General features: G+C 47.2%; 1 protein-coding gene and 1 long non-coding RNA gene across 4 annotated transcripts in view; both read right to left on the reverse strand.

Annotated features, from left to right (window-relative positions):
* Positions 1 to 441: 441 nt before the first annotated feature.
* LOC130158744 (uncharacterized) lies at positions 442 to 8,045 on the reverse strand. Of its 2 annotated transcripts, XR_008825480.1 has the most exons (6): positions 7,912 to 8,045; positions 7,632 to 7,807; positions 6,460 to 6,545; positions 6,129 to 6,365; positions 1,561 to 1,649; positions 442 to 1,303 (listed from the first exon to the last, which is right to left on the reverse strand). It is a non-coding gene; the product is annotated as an uncharacterized LOC130158744 (long non-coding RNA). The 2 variants fall into 2 exon arrangements; XR_008825479.1 differs by having other exon boundaries at positions 7,632 to 8,045.
* Positions 8,046 to 10,636: 2,591 nt separating this feature from the next.
* Positions 10,637 to 15,146, reverse strand: part of THOC2 (THO complex subunit 2) — a 55,411-nt gene continuing 50,901 nt past the window's right edge. For both annotated transcript variants that reach the window (XM_056359396.1, XM_056359395.1), the window contains 3 exons: positions 14,738 to 14,814; positions 14,590 to 14,637; positions 10,637 to 11,496 (listed from right to left, as the gene is read on the reverse strand). In XM_056359396.1, coding sequence (XP_056215371.1) covers positions 14,610 to 14,637; positions 14,738 to 14,814 — 105 coding nt within the window. In that variant the 3' untranslated portion in view covers positions 10,637 to 11,496; positions 14,590 to 14,609. The remainder of the gene's footprint in view (positions 11,497 to 14,589; positions 14,638 to 14,737; positions 14,815 to 15,146) is intronic.

Here is a 15,146-nt window from a genome sequence, read left to right on the forward strand (position 1 = left end):
CGAGCTAAAGCTGTGCAGTTATGAGATGTATTTAAAACAAACATTTTTCTTAAAAGCTGTATAAAAGATGTATGTTTATCAGATCAATTTTTAAGAGTGGAGGCTTCACACCGGTGAAGGGAGTTTGGTAAATGGTTCGATATTTTTTAAACTTGCATGTAAAGCTAAAACAAAACGTGTTGAGTGCTTACCAATTCCAGCTACCAACTTCAAGCTATCGGAAGTTCGGCAGTAGTCTCACGTTGATTTGTTTCCGTATATTTTTTCATTTGTTTTGCTTTGGGGGATTTGGGGGTTCTTTCCTTTTTCTACTTTTTTCCCTCCTTTTTTTTTTTTTTTTTTTTTTTTTTTTTTTTTGTAATTTAAGTTCCTATTTTTGGTCGTTGAAACTGCACTTCAGTGAGCAGAAAAATTGCCAAGCAAACTAATGGCTGTAAAAGCATAAACTGCATGTGTGGGCATCAATTACTGAGCCTCATTTTAATGAGGTATTGTACAAAGAGTTTTAATACATTTTGTAAATAAAACTGTAAAGAAAAAAAAAAAAATGAAAGAGCCCACTGATCTTTTCACCAGAGGAGAGAGAATCCCTGCCTCCTGATATCCCTTTGGCCAGGAAGCTCACCTCGCTCTCTTTGGGATGCCCTGCAGGTATTTTGTTTGGGGCAGAGGATGCCACTGATGCTTCACCCACACCACTGAACAGAGGATGCTGCTGGGAAATGTGTGTTTCCGTTTCCGTGCCCTGCAAACTATTTTTTTTTTTTCTTGCTGAGATAAAACTGGTTGATTGTGGCCAGGTCTGAAGGGCATCCTGCAGGGAAGGGGGGAAGGGGCAAGAGAGAGCCCCTGGGGCTGCAGCCAGGGAGGGGGATGCTATGCCCTGCCCCTGCAGTGGGCACCAGTGCGGGTAAATAAATTCCTCAAATGTTGACTATATAGATGTCTTTTCCTGCAATTCCCACATTTTTAGCAATGCTTTTTAAAAAAAAAAAAAAGAACAAAAAAAACCACCCAACACCCAACATTGCAGCTGGTCCTGACTCTAATTTATTGAGCTTACCTCTGCCAGAGTTCGGTTTTTCCAAGTCGCCACAAGCAATGAACCATAGGAAGTAATCTCAGTACGAAACAACCGATGTGCTCCCAATCGCACCCATCAGGGGTACCCCCAGCCAACCAACCTCGTGGTCCCCATCAAGAACCAGCTCCCACCGTGCTCCCTGGGCACCACAGGCGGTGCTCCCCTGTGAGCTGGAGCAGCACACGGCTTCATTTGGGTGGCTGGGGATGTAGAGATCATCTGAAAAAGAAAAATCCAACATCAAAGGGCTTGGGCAGATAGCGCTGCTGGTGGGCATGGGACCTGAGTCACCACTTGGTACCTGCTGGCAAAGTTCACCCTGAAGCCCAACCAGACAAGCTGCCTGGACATCCCTTTGGTGGGACCTCAGGGAAAAACATGCATGGCGGTCACATTGATACCTTTCCCCAGTGGGCAGCCTCTAATGGCAGAGACATTAGGGTCTTGTTTAGGGTTCTTGACATTTAGGGTCCCACCTTGGCTCTTGGTGCATGTGAGCGCAGCGGTGGGATGCAGGGGCTGAGCCCTTCTGTGCGTCTTCAGCCAGGTCTTCAGCAAAACAAGCCTAGGAATAAGCAAGGGCTAAGTAAAAGCAGTAAACAATTATTTGACCCTAAAGGGCTGAAGGTTTCAGGTTGTTTAGGGGGTAAGAAGAGGGCTCGGTGCAGGGCCAGCCCTACTGCAGGGACACAGCATCCCTCACCTTGGCCTTGGGGGGAGCCCTCGCTGAAATGAGCCTATTTATATGTAAAGTGCCCACACAACGAATGCAGGGAGGCATGAAAAAAATACTGTTCTGTCCTTTATCTTTCATTTCACATTCAACGACCAGGCCAACATGAGTGGGCTACACTTTTCTAGAGCGCAGTCCTGAGCTGCTCCCGACGGGATGCTGAGCGATGCTCCCATCGCCGGGTACCCACCGCAACGTGCCGCTGCTGGCGGGGCTTGACTTGCCTGCAGAGCCCCAGCATCGAGCTGGGAGAGTGAGAGCCACAGGGCAATGGAGGCTGCTGGCTAACTAACCCTGGCACGGCGCCACCAAATCCCAGCAAAATGGGTGTGAAGTTTTGTCCATAAATATGCATCAGGCTGAACGAGGGTGGGGGACAGCCCCACGCGGGGCCATGGCCACAGGGATGAGGTGCAGGAGCAGGTCCTGCCATCCTGGGGCTGACGGGGCCCTGGAGCCTCCCTGGGCTGCAGGGATGGTGCACGTTGGGCCAAAACCCTGGACTTTGCAACAACACGCTGCAGCAAAGGCAGAACAGCTAGTGCCGCAGCCCAGGGACGCGGGCTTCTAACACACCCCAAAGTGGCTTCGCCTCTAGACTTTTGGAGGGAAATAATATCAAGAAAAATTCAGAGTGAGCCATGCAGCTTCCAGAGCCATCGTGGGAGCAAAATGAGCCCAAACTGTGTTCAAGTTCAAACCTAAAAAAAACCAAACTGGTAGCAGCAAAGAGTACATCCGACAACAAAATAACACTAACAAACCATAGCACAACTCCCACTGTATTATTATGGCGTAGTTTTCCTTCCAAGGTTTTGTGCAAAGCACTACAACATTATTTTATAAAAAAAAATATTATTTATGGTTATTAAAATAATAATACGTCATGGTTATTAAAATTAAATTACAAAATGTCTTCGGTGCTCAGATTCATCATCTCAGTCTGGAAAATTGACTCTATTTTGCAGGCAGCAATACATAAACAAGCTCCAGATAATGATAGCTCTATTCAATTAAACTCAAGGATTTAAGTACAGAGATAATATTTTCATGGATATTATAAATTTCAAAGTAATATTAACTCATAACGTAATACATCTAAAATTGGTGTCAGGAAGGACAGTGCCCAGAGGAGCAGCAGCGCCCATCCCCAACACGCGCTGTGCTTGGTGCCCCCACGTCACCGGGGCTGCAGGGGAGGCCCAGGCTGGTGTCACACCATGGGCTAACGCCGGTGGCGTTGGGGTAGCCACTGCCATAGCTCACCTGGCCCAGGAGCCCCAGGCTGGAGCCCCACCACCCAGTGTGGTGCCCGACAGGGAGGCTCAAAGCCCACCAGCAGCCCTGCTCTGGCTCTGCGCCCAGGCTCTCTGCATTTCACGTCATCGCTAGAGCAGGGTTTGTAGCATGGCGGCATTGCTGCAAGAGCACCGGCAGCACGTTCCAGCTTCCCGCAGGGGCATCAGCGGCAGCTGCCCCGCGAGGAGAGGAGCAGCCGGGCACCGTGCTGGTACCTGGGGAGGGGAGTTGGAGCAAAGGAGCTGCCATCCCCACCTTAAGGCCAGCAAACCCCCCGCCCCATCCCTGCCACCAGGCTCTCCATCCCTGCTCCTGCCTAGCATAGCTGCTAAGGCACGGCACGGCTTTGGGGGCCACTGGGGCAGCGGCAGCCTGACGCGCTGGATGCCCGTGCGGCCGCAGGCTGACACCGAGAGCGGGATAATGAAACATTCGTGCGCACACCAAGTATTTATTTATTGCCTTTTCGAACATTGAAGCGTTAGCCCTAAATTATTTATGATAGCTATGGCATTTTAGGATGACAGGCCATCTTGCAGAAGAGCAAGAGGACAAGCTCCTACTCCACGGTAACTTGTAATCAGGAGAGCAGGAAGGGCAGGCAGAGCGGGGAAGGCGTCAGGAGAAGCGGGGAGAGGGGAGGCCAGGATGAGCAGAGGCTTTCCAGCGGCACAGAGGCTTTCCTGGCTGCCGAAGAGGCTGGTGACATCGCCAGCAGAGCTGACAGCTAAAGGTGAGCTCCGAGCCAATTTGCAGCAGCAGACAAGGATTGACACAAGGATGAGCAGCGGCACCTGCTCTGTCCCAGCAAACGCTTACAGGGGATTCTCCCATCATGTTTGTTGCAATTTCAGGCCTTGCTGTCTTTACCCCAGTGCTGCGGCAGACACCAAGCATGGGCGACAGGCGCTGGCTCTGGGAGGGGGCTGGGGCTGGGAGAGGGGGAGCTGGGTGCAGGCTGGGGGGTGGGGGGCTGGGGGGCGGGGGTGAGCCACCCTCCCAGTGTGGGGGCCTGAGCTGTGGCTGCTCCCCGAAGGGTTGGCAGGGACCCAGGCAGGTCCCCCAGCCCTGACAGCAGAGCCGGGGCAAGGCACATAAAACCTATAAAAAATGCACAACACAAACCACAGCCAGGACGCCGGTAATGACTGGTGCTTTAGATAATGTTTAGCATATAAATAAAGTAATTGACCAATTAATGAGCGCGTGGCAGGTGCTTGATACGCTGCAAGGAGTAGGAAAACGTATGATGTAACATCAGAAATCGATGAAAGGCACGGAAAAGCGGCGCTGCAGGCAGTGCCTGCCCGCCGGGGCTGGGGGGCCGGGGGCCGCCCTCCTGCGGGCACCGAGCGGGACAGGGGCGGCCCGGGGGGGCGCCTGGAAGCCGCGGGGGAGGGGCCGGCCACCCCCCTGGCCCCCGCTGCCCGGTGCAAAAAAGCACCGTCTGGGCCCCGAGGAGCGGCGTGTGGCCCCGGGGCTGCCCAACCCCCCCCCCCCGCGGTGCTCTGAGTGCCCGCGGTGCTGCCCCCCCCCCCGCGGTGCTGTGCCCCGCCCCCCCCAGCGGTGCTGTGCCCCCCCCCGCGGGGAAGCCCCTCACAGCCCCGCGGGGCAGCAGCGGGACGCGGCCGCTGCCGGTGCCCGGAGCAACACTGACATGCAGCGGCCGCTCGGGGTGGGAAGCGCCGCTGCCCCCCCTACCCCCGGCCCCCGCAGAGCCCCCGGCCCCCGCAGAGCCCCCGAGCCCCCGTCGCTGCCAGCCCCAGCCCCCAGAGCCCCCCCTGCAGCCCCCCGCCCCCTCCCAGAGCCCCAGCACCCCCGAAGCCCCAGCCCTGGCAGGCTGAACCCCCTTGGAGCCCTGGCCCCTGCAGACCCCAGCCCAGGGGTCTCTGTGCCCATCCACATGCTTGGGAGACCCCCAAGCCCAGCAGGACCCCATAGGAAAGGGGGGTCCCAGGAGCCCATCCGCTTCCAGTCCAGCAGCACCCAGGCTGGGCACCCGTTCAAGCCCACCTCCATTTGCCCAGCGCCCCCCCGCCAGCAGCTGTCACCCCTTTCAGGCTGGCATTTTCGGAGAGGGAGGTGTTTGCTGTGTGCTCAGGGAGCAGATTTTAATATCATTCAAAGCTTTTTAACAACTACTGGATTTGAATTCCAAATATGGACTGAGCAGACTAATTACCAAAAACCTACAAAATTAATGTAAGAGCCACAGTTTGATCTGAGGCAAATAAATATAAATGATATTTATTTAATATTCCCCTGCCCTTTAAACAAGGGAAGTTTGCCATAGTCAGGCAAAATAGCTTATTATAAAATAGCTGAAGCTATGACCTATCACAGATGCTGCCGATTACACGGAGTGATTAGAACATCACATCAGACAGGCCACACCACAAATGGGGTTTAATCCACGGGTGCTTTGTAGCAGGTTTTCCCCCGGACCGTGCGCCAGGACGGTGGCAGGGTGCAGTGCTGGAGCTCCTCTCTCACCTGCCCACTCCATTCAAGGTCTTTGGACTGCCCCCCCCACCACCACCACGAGCTGTATACAGCTCCCACCACCAGGCACCCCTAAACACTCCCTGGTGTCTCCTCACATCCAGCTGAGTCCCTGCAGAGAGCCACACAGGGGAGAACACACAGCTTGGTTTTGACAAGTTTTTTTGGGGGACACACACACAAAACCCTCCCATAGGCATGAACTTGGTGAGACACTGTCCCCACAGCCCCCCTGGGGCAGCCAGGGCAGGGCAGGGCACAGCTGGAGTTCTCACCTACAACGTGCTGGCACAAAGGTCAGCGATTCCTTTCTGCCCGCCGCAGTTTGCTCCCAATGTAGCTCTACGCTTGCCACGCCAGCAACAGGGTGAGCATCCTGCATCCCGCATCCCTCATCCCACATCCCTTCTCCTTGCCCACCACCGCTGAGCACCCCGCCAGCCGGCAGCCCAGGTGAGGGACCAGCCCTCCTGCTGGGGCAGCATTTTTTAAATGATTGTTTCAACTCACCTTTAGGCATCTGGGCTGACAGCTAGTCCTCCTGTTCCATTCGGAGGTCACCGCAGGAGGTCCCAGGGGGACCTTTTTCTTCACCCATCTCGGTGTGACAGCTCCCGGGGGGGATCGACTGCTGCAGCCCCAGCTGGCTGCCTTGTGCACACCCGACCGCAGCCTCAACTTACTCACATACCAATAAATTCCAAGGACTAGGGTGACTTTGATGGAAGTATTTCATTTTAGACTGCCCTAATGAGTTAATTAAAAGTGCCTGAGTATTTAGCTTGGATACTCACCTTTTTTGTAATTCTTCCTCACCTCTAATGAGGTGGGTAACTCTCACCTGATTCCCTTCCCAATTTGTCTGTGTCTTTCTTGCACTGCAGGACAAAGGTTTGTAATCTTCTCTGATTCATTCAGAAGTCACCTCTAATTAATAAGGACAAAGCTCATCAGAAGAGCTTTACCAATCAAGTCTATAAGCACCGCAATTTCTTAATATTCGGTATTTTCACATACAGCCAGATTCCCACATTACTGAAGGCACTAACTGACCAGATCACAGAGGCACCGGGGATGCTCAAGTTTTGGTCCAAGTTCCCTTTCTCTGGATTATATTTAAAACAAAACAAAACAACCCCAAAAAAAGACCACAAAACCAACCATCCCAAACCCACACAATATTTAAAAGACAAGTAAGTCTCTGTGTTCAATAGTACTAACACTCGATACAAAAAGGCTATTTTTTTATCATTATAGTCAGCAAATCCCACAATCACAGGACGGTCAGGGTTGGGAGGGACCCCTGGAGACCACCCAGTGCAGCCCCCTGCTACAGCAGGGTCACCTACAGCAGATTGCACAGTCACGGCCAGGCGGGCTGGGAACGTCTCCAGAGCAGGAGCCCCCAGACCCTCTCTGGGCAGCCTGTCCCAGGGCTCTGCCGCCCTCGGGGTGAAGAACTCCTTCCTCCCGTTCAGCTGGAACCGCCTGTGCTGCGGTTTGTGCCCACCGCCCCTCGTCCTGTCGCTGGGCTCCACTGGGGAGAGCCCGGCCCCATCCTCTTGACACTCGCCCTGAAGATGTTTGTAGGCACTGATGAGACCCCTCTCAGCCTTCCCTTCTCCAGGGTACCCAGGCCCAGCTCCCTCAGCCTCCCCTCACAAGGGAGATGCTCCAGCCCCCTCATCGTCTTTGCAGCCCTCCACTGGACCCTCTCCAGCAGTTCCCTGGCCCTCTTGAACTGGGGAGCCCAGCACTGGGCCCAGCACTCCGGATGTGGCCTCACCAGGGCAGAGCAGAGGGGGAGGACCACCTCCCTGGACCTGCTGGCCATGCGCCTCCCAGCGCTCCCCAGGATCCCACTGGCCTCCTTGCCCACATGGGCACACTGCTGGCCCATGGGCAACTTGCTGTCCACCGGGACTCCCAGATCCCCACAGAGCTGTCCCCAGCAGGTCAGCCCCAGCCTGTACTGGTATATGGGGCTGCTCCTACCCAGGTGCAGGACCTTACACTGGCCTTTGTTGGACTTCATGAGGTTCCTCTTGGCTCAGCTCTCCAGCCTGGCCAGGTCTCACTGGATGGCAGCGCAGCCTCTGGGGTATCAGCCACTCCTCCCAGTTTTGCTTCATCCGCAAACTTGCCGAGGGTATGCTCCATCCCTTCATCCGGGTCACTGACGAAATATTCTATTTGCCAAAGGATTGGTTTTGTTAATGTTGAATCCATGCAAAAAATCTATTTCTAAACACTCCTGGGAATAAACCGAATTGATTTGCTTTGTGGACGGTACCTGTAGGCCAAGATCATCTCCTGCAATTAAAAATGCATCGTTAGCACGCCTCACAAGGCAGTAATTTTTAAGCATGCACATGCTAAATCTCCTCTCAGTCCTGTCATCTACTTTAGTGTCAACAGTGTCACGCACTCAGGCGTGGCCATAGCTCAGATCCCAGTCACCTCTGAAAACACCCAGGCTCATCGCCTCAGGCAGACAGGGGCACGCCAAAGGAGTTCTTAAACTGAAAAACAAAATTCTCAAGGAAGAAAAAAAAATTGCTATCTTGCAGTTATTGAAAAGTTAAGTTGTCAGCAAAACTCTTGCCCCACCGCGCCACCGATGTTGTGAACCGCCCATTGTTTCAACCACCAGTTAAAACAACTAATTCATGCTGAAGGTTCATTAGGCTCGACACTGTTAAAAGACACTATCAGTTCAGTACACAGCATAGCTCACACATTCCACTGTTTTAAAATAGTCATTATAAGCAAATTCTGAACAAACAGCAATTGAGCCCCATCAGCTTGACCTGCTGCTGACGTGCAGACAGACTCCTGGCTGTCACTGAAGATGGCTCCTCAGCAAAGAAATGACTCAGAAAATCAAGCTCCTTACATATATATATATTTTTTATTTTATTTTTTTTTTTGGATAGGGGAGAGCAGGGCAGGAAAAAGCAATACAGGTGTGGTGCTCCATACAGAGCAAACCAGTGTTGTTTAAACACAGCATACAGCAATCAACTTACCATTTCAACTAGGATTTAAGTTTTTTATGTCCTCTTTATCTCCTTGTGGGTTTTATTTTTAAAGTTCACATAAATAGAACATTGAACATTCAAATCTATTAATACAACTCTGTTCTGAGAAAAATGCTTTTATACACTTCCCCTGAGCAAGCCCCATTTCCCAGACCTGTTCAATAAGGACCAATCTCCTCGCATAAACTTAAGTTGATTTGTATCAGTTTCACTAATGAGCATCAATGAACTTCTTTCTGGGAGGACATGGCCAACAGAAAGCATTTATGGCATCACTGCTGCTGCAAGCACGGTGCTCAGCAGAATTACGGCAACGGAGCCCGGTGTGATGGCAGCGGTACAAACCACCGCAGGCCAGCAGGCAGGATGGATTTTCTGCTTGCCAATCTGAAAACGTAACCCTGAAAAACATGATCATCCCCTCCCATTAGAGATCATAAAATAAGTGAGAACACACTCCTTTTTCTAATAATTCCAGTATTATAGGGCCTGGAATTCATTACAATGCTGGGAGAAGTCATACTGACAAGAGCTCTCACTTTGTTACCAAGATCACCACTTCACAACACTTAAGCCACTTAGATCCCACACACCTCTCTAAGAAACCGGTCCTTAACTTGCATGACTTCATCTTTTTTAAAAAAAAAATTGAAATTAAAAAGTGATTACAATTAGCTTTCTATTTGCCATGCCTGTTAAAAATAAAGGAAAACTTCACCCCAGCTTTTGGGCAGCGGCTGTGGCAGCTCTCACAACTTCTGCTCACCATCTTCTGAAGCTGCACGAGGACCAAGGCTGTAAGGCTTTGCAGTTTAACTAATACTGCAGTCTCAAGTATTGTGGAACACCTCCCACTGGCATCAGATCCTCTCCTCTACACCCCAACGCACTTTTATTGTATCAGTTCTGAAAAGAAAGCAGATCCCTACCAAATGGATGAGCAACAGAATCTGAATTTAAAAAGGAGACAGAAGGTGCAATAAACAGAAGAGGCTGAAGAGGAACTTCTTGGTGCAGTCTCACACTGCAATTCAGCCGACTTGGTGTTTAAATGGCACCAAAAGGGAAGTTTGCTTCCCTCCTGCGGGTCACTTCTCCTCCTGTCATACCTGCTGAGTGCAAAGGGGCGCTCAGCTGGGGCTTGCAGCAGCTGCCTGCTTCACGGGGCTCCGGGAAAAACGAGACACAAGCCCACTCAAAGTTTCAATCGCTCCTGCAGTCCCTGGGGCGAGAGCTGGTTGTAAAGAAAGAGCATGAGAGATGCACCATCTTCAAAACTTAACAAGAATGCAGCTGCAACAGCACTCCTGCTTTTTGGTAAATACACATTTATTGGGCATATGAACTGCTGTACCCAGGCCACCTTCTGCAAAGAACACAGAACAGGGGTTCTTTCACAACCCACGTTTTCTAGTTGAAAACAAAACAAAACACAAAACTAGTGGTCGTTTTTACTGAAGGAAATCCACCCCTTTGGTAAGGACATTCAGTCATGAATGTATCTGAAGACTTCCAGAGCCGAGGATTTCTTACCTATGTGAACATCCGAGATGGCAGCTTCACCAAAGTGACCTACCATGCTACGTCAGAAGAGAGGCAGCGTCCCTTTCTTGTCAGGCATTAAACTGGTCAAACTAAACCAAGAAATTTTTGAGACCCTCTAAGGCAGTCTAACTTGCCTAAGTCAGGAAATGGGGGGTTGGTTGCCAGAGACTTCAATGAGCTTTGGATGAGGGACAAATGCCTCGGAAGATGTAAAACTGACTGAAGGCAGGAAGGCAAAACCCCTGAGCCTCTCCAAACCACGGCGCACACCCGTCCCCTTACAGCAGGCACCGCGCCATGCAACGAACCCTCTGCATCTGCTCAGCCAGCAGGTACAGAGCACCGTAAGCAAAACCACCCTCCCGCAATTCCAACTCACATCACATTTTCATAGCCATACAAAAAGCAATAAAGTGACCACACAGAGAATGATTTACGACCCATTGAGAAAACTATTGTTTATTTAGAAAAAAGGTTACACTGGTAGAATTCAGCAGATAAAAAAATTCCTTTTTTTTTTTTTTTTTAAAAATGTCATTGTGAAACTTTTCAGACTAAAGTTCAGCAATACAAAGCTCCTGTAGCTGTAATTGAAACTTAATTTATTTCAGTTTTGAAGAGAGCATTTCCAATCAATCTAAAAACAACATGACAAACAAAAGGTGTGGCAAGGGACAACTGAGCACAGGTTTAGGTGGGGATGGAAGGGATAGGGTTCATTCTTTTTTCTTTAAACAAGTCAACGTTGTACACAATATACAAATAATCCCTAAGCATTGCATGAAAACAGTGCTCCCACTTGACTTTTTTTTTTTAGTTACTGATATTAAAAACAGGCCAAGTAATAAATAAAAACTGAGTTTAAATGAGGTAAATCCAAAAAGGTTCAATAACTGTTTATTTGTGGTTTTCAAACATCTAAAAGAATGCATTTCAGATTGAAAGAATTACTAAACTCAGGCAGTATTTTTGACAACCTAAAGTGGAACTCTGTACACATGAAACCTCATTTGCACTATGGCAACTGTTTGTTTGCAGCACATTGTGCTAAAATATGGAATAGGTAACACTTTCAGCCAGGTACTGAAAATAAATGTGTAAGAAACTAAGCAACAAGTTAAAAATACAGTAATGTACAACAATTAAATCCTCAGCATGGGGAAATAAAGCAGAGAACTGAATAATTTAAGGAGATGCAGATGGGTCCTCTTCATTCACAAATTTCTGTGCAATCTATACTCTGGAAAATACATTTCTGGTCACAGCTGGATATCTTCCCATTTCAATCTCACCTGCAACAAAGGTATACATAATTGAAATTAGATGTAGTTCAAATGAATACTGATCTCACAGCTTAGCATTTTATTTCAAAGAATGAGGGGAAAAATGGAACTATTTTAATGAGTCAGTCATTCCCTAACTCTAGTTTAATCTACAGCAAGAACTGTATTTAATGTGAGCACTGCATAGTAAGTAGCGGAACACTAATGTAAAGATAAAAGTAGTCGCTTATTTCAGAAGTACAACCCTCTCAAAATGTTACTATCTCTACATTAGGCAAGAAATAAATGTAGTCAGTAAGACATTTTACATTAGGAAGAATGTTCTAAAAGATTTAACAAGCAGAAGCACAGGATTAGATTCCACAACCATGTCGCTGTAAAAAGGATTTTTTCATACTTCACTACACAGATGATGGGGTGCGGTCAGTACTCGAGGCCAGATGCTCCAGTTTAGCCCACTGCACAGCCAGTGGTAGGTTTTACTGTGCAACTGACATTTACTTAAGCACTTGTTGCTTAAATGATGATGATGCATTCGTAAAAATGCAGTTCTGCTTTTTTAATTGATGGCAATCGTTACTTTACATTGAACTGCTGATCAAGATAAAACTTTACATTTTATTATTAAAGCTGCAAGTCCTCAGTAGTGAACTTCACCTACCAAGATGACCTTTTTTTTTTCCCCTCTTTTTTCCAAAAAGTAACATTTAAAGAAATGGGGTGAGGGGAACCTCTGGGATCCATCCACTCTGAAGGACAGAGTAAAAAAATTCCTTGAAATGCCCTCCAAAAAATGCTCATAATTTTCAGTTTGGAAGTTATTCACAGAAGCATCTTCTATTATTTCAAGAAAATAAACCAAAAAGAAACAGTACTAAGAAGCAATAACCCGAACTCATATCCTTTTTTTTTTTTTACCAACACCCTCCAAGGAGGGCAGAGTATCGGCATGAGCTTTATTACCCAAAACCCCTCCACACATCTGCCCTCCGCTTCAAGCAGTGTCACCAAATGGAACTTGAGACCCTTTTTCCAACAATGCTCCCATTTGGTCTTTTGAGGCCACAATCCATGTGTGGAGACTTTTTCAGAAAGCACTTCCAGATGACCAGAAGATTTCAGAACTCAAAATTTTGTTTTCTGTTTTGCTGGACCTCATCTAAACACTCCCCTGTAAGCATTCTATAAGCCATCCTATAATCCTCAGGCCTCTTGAGAAGAATTCCCAACAGCTATGTCTTTACACCTTTCAGATTTGGTCCCTGTTGGTTTAAGTTAGAGGCAAACAGAAGAACTTGGGACTGTGTCACGGTGTCTCTCTCACACCTAAAGCAAGTACAGCCACTAAAAGAAGTAATGTTCATTTGAGTCCGCAGCCAATAAGTATCACTTAAGGTGATATTATATGTCAAAACTTTCAAGTATTTTCAAACACGACACCCATACAATTGATTCACAAAAACAATGAGGTTCAGAAGGAATCTCGGAAGACTGTTGAGTCCAAATCTGCTGAAAAGGCAGAACTAAGTAGAGCAGGTTGCTCAGGGCTGTGGCCTGCCAAGATCAGTTTTGGGTACCCTAAGCTTGGCAGCCCCATCACCTCTGTGGGCAAACTTAGTTTTTGACCACCCTCACAGCAAAAATTCCCCTCCCCCCACCTTTAAATGGGATTCATAACAAATCACGTCTGAAAAGTAGTGGCACTTTCTAGATCAGCAAGACAGTCAATGAAAACAAGGTAAGTTTTCAGCCTCTTCGAAATCTGAGACAAAGGACTTGCGTATTTAAAAACAGTCTTCCCCCCTCTCTGTAACGGTATTGGTTTGTCTGATAAAAAAGGAAAACCACCTGCCTTATATGTAGTTCAGTAGTCAGAACAGAACTACTCTATGCAAGCAAATAATCTCAAGCTGCGAAAAATGTGACCGAATCAAAAAATTGTTTCTACTTCACTTCAGCTTATCATCACTTCTGAGTGCTCACAGAACCCACAAATTTTTAACTGGAACAGTTCATCAATTGTAAACAGAGAACAAACCTAAGAATTATAAAGCACTTGGACAATTTGCAAAAGGAGAGAGAAGCCATATTCTTCAACATCTGTTGAACACTATCGGTTATTTTCATGTTTACCCAACATATACACACTTTCTAAAATGTAAAATTGTCCGCTGCTTTATGCAGAAGGATTGGTAGTGGTGTACGGCTCAAGTTGGGTAGTTCAGGTGAACTAGTTTTAAGTTCACTGGGGCACTTTCCTTCCCACATCACTGAAAATGAAACATTCCGAGACTTTTAAAATGGCTACATGCAAAGAGGAGAAAAAAACCCACTCTCATATCCCTAGAACTAAATTTAAATACCCATAAGTTTACATAGGTCTGGAAAAAAACCCTCTGTTAGCTTCAAAGAACAATTCATTGTTCTGAAAGCTCCAGGTTGAAGATGCGTTACTCAAAATACTCTGAAGTTGCTTTTCTTTCTGCAGATAGTCAATGTCTCCATGTAAAACTTTTCCTTTCGCTTCCTCCTTCTCAAATCTGATCAGATAAAAGATTAAGCAGAGATAATGAACTGACTTACTACACTATGTAGCACTTTGGTTTAAAAGCTAGCGCTTTTGTTAAAGATCAAAGAAAAGGATACAAAACTAGAGTTTACAACATATTAGTTGAGATATTCTTAATTAACAGGTAGATTATCAACAGACTGATGGCTGTCAGGATCACACAGATTCGCCTTTGTTTTTGTACAGCAACCTTTCTTGGAAAAAGTGCCAAACATGCAACATTGCTGACGCCCCCACCTTTTTTTTTCTTTTTTTTTCCCCCCCTTCCTTTTCTTTCCCAAAAGAAGTTGAGCACCTGTACAATCATTATGGGGGAAGGAGAGGAAAAACCCAACAAAAACACCCAACCAACACACACCACCACAGTGACCCTGACTCAAAAAAACCCCCCCCAGAACAACTGAAAAAATCACCCTGGATGAGTTAAGTTCAGCCCTTTCACACTCAGGCTGTTTTGTTTTATATCCTTTACCAGTAAATAGAAGCCCTGGGAGATACCAAGTCAAAAATAGGAAATCATCACAATTTTTTACCTTGGCTGGAACAAACTTCATTATCTATGCTTGTCTGAAGATTTATGAGTAGATTCAGTGTTAAGAAAAAAAAAAATATTTTACTACATATGATAACAGGAAGCTTATTTTCTGTTTTTTTCTGAAATGCTAATGTGTAAAAGGATATTGTTTCTTTTCCTCCTTCCCTCCAGTACTGTCTCGTTTTTCCTTCTTTTCAGTTTTTTCTTTATCATGTCTTGATTCCTTTAAAAAAATGCACATATGGGAAATAGTTTATTATAACATACACTGTACAGTCAGATTAGAAGGATTACGTGTATTTAAAATTACACGTGGCCACAGCTAAAAAACCTAAAAATAGAATGACAGTAATCTGCTTCTGTGATTTCTAAGATTATTCTAACTTTGTCTTACAGTTCTATGGCAGTTACCTTCACTGAAGAGTTACAACTGGGAACTACTGTTATTTTACACATACGACTACAACATACCTGTTTTCACAAAAAACACCCCAAACATGTTGACATGCACTTGAAAACCTGAATACAAGTAGCCTAGTTTATATGTAAATTAAG

Source organism: Falco biarmicus, chromosome 14 (assembly GCF_023638135.1).
Source record: "Falco biarmicus isolate bFalBia1 chromosome 14, bFalBia1.pri, whole genome shotgun sequence".
Lineage (NCBI taxonomy): Eukaryota > Metazoa > Chordata > Aves > Falconiformes > Falconidae > Falco > Falco biarmicus.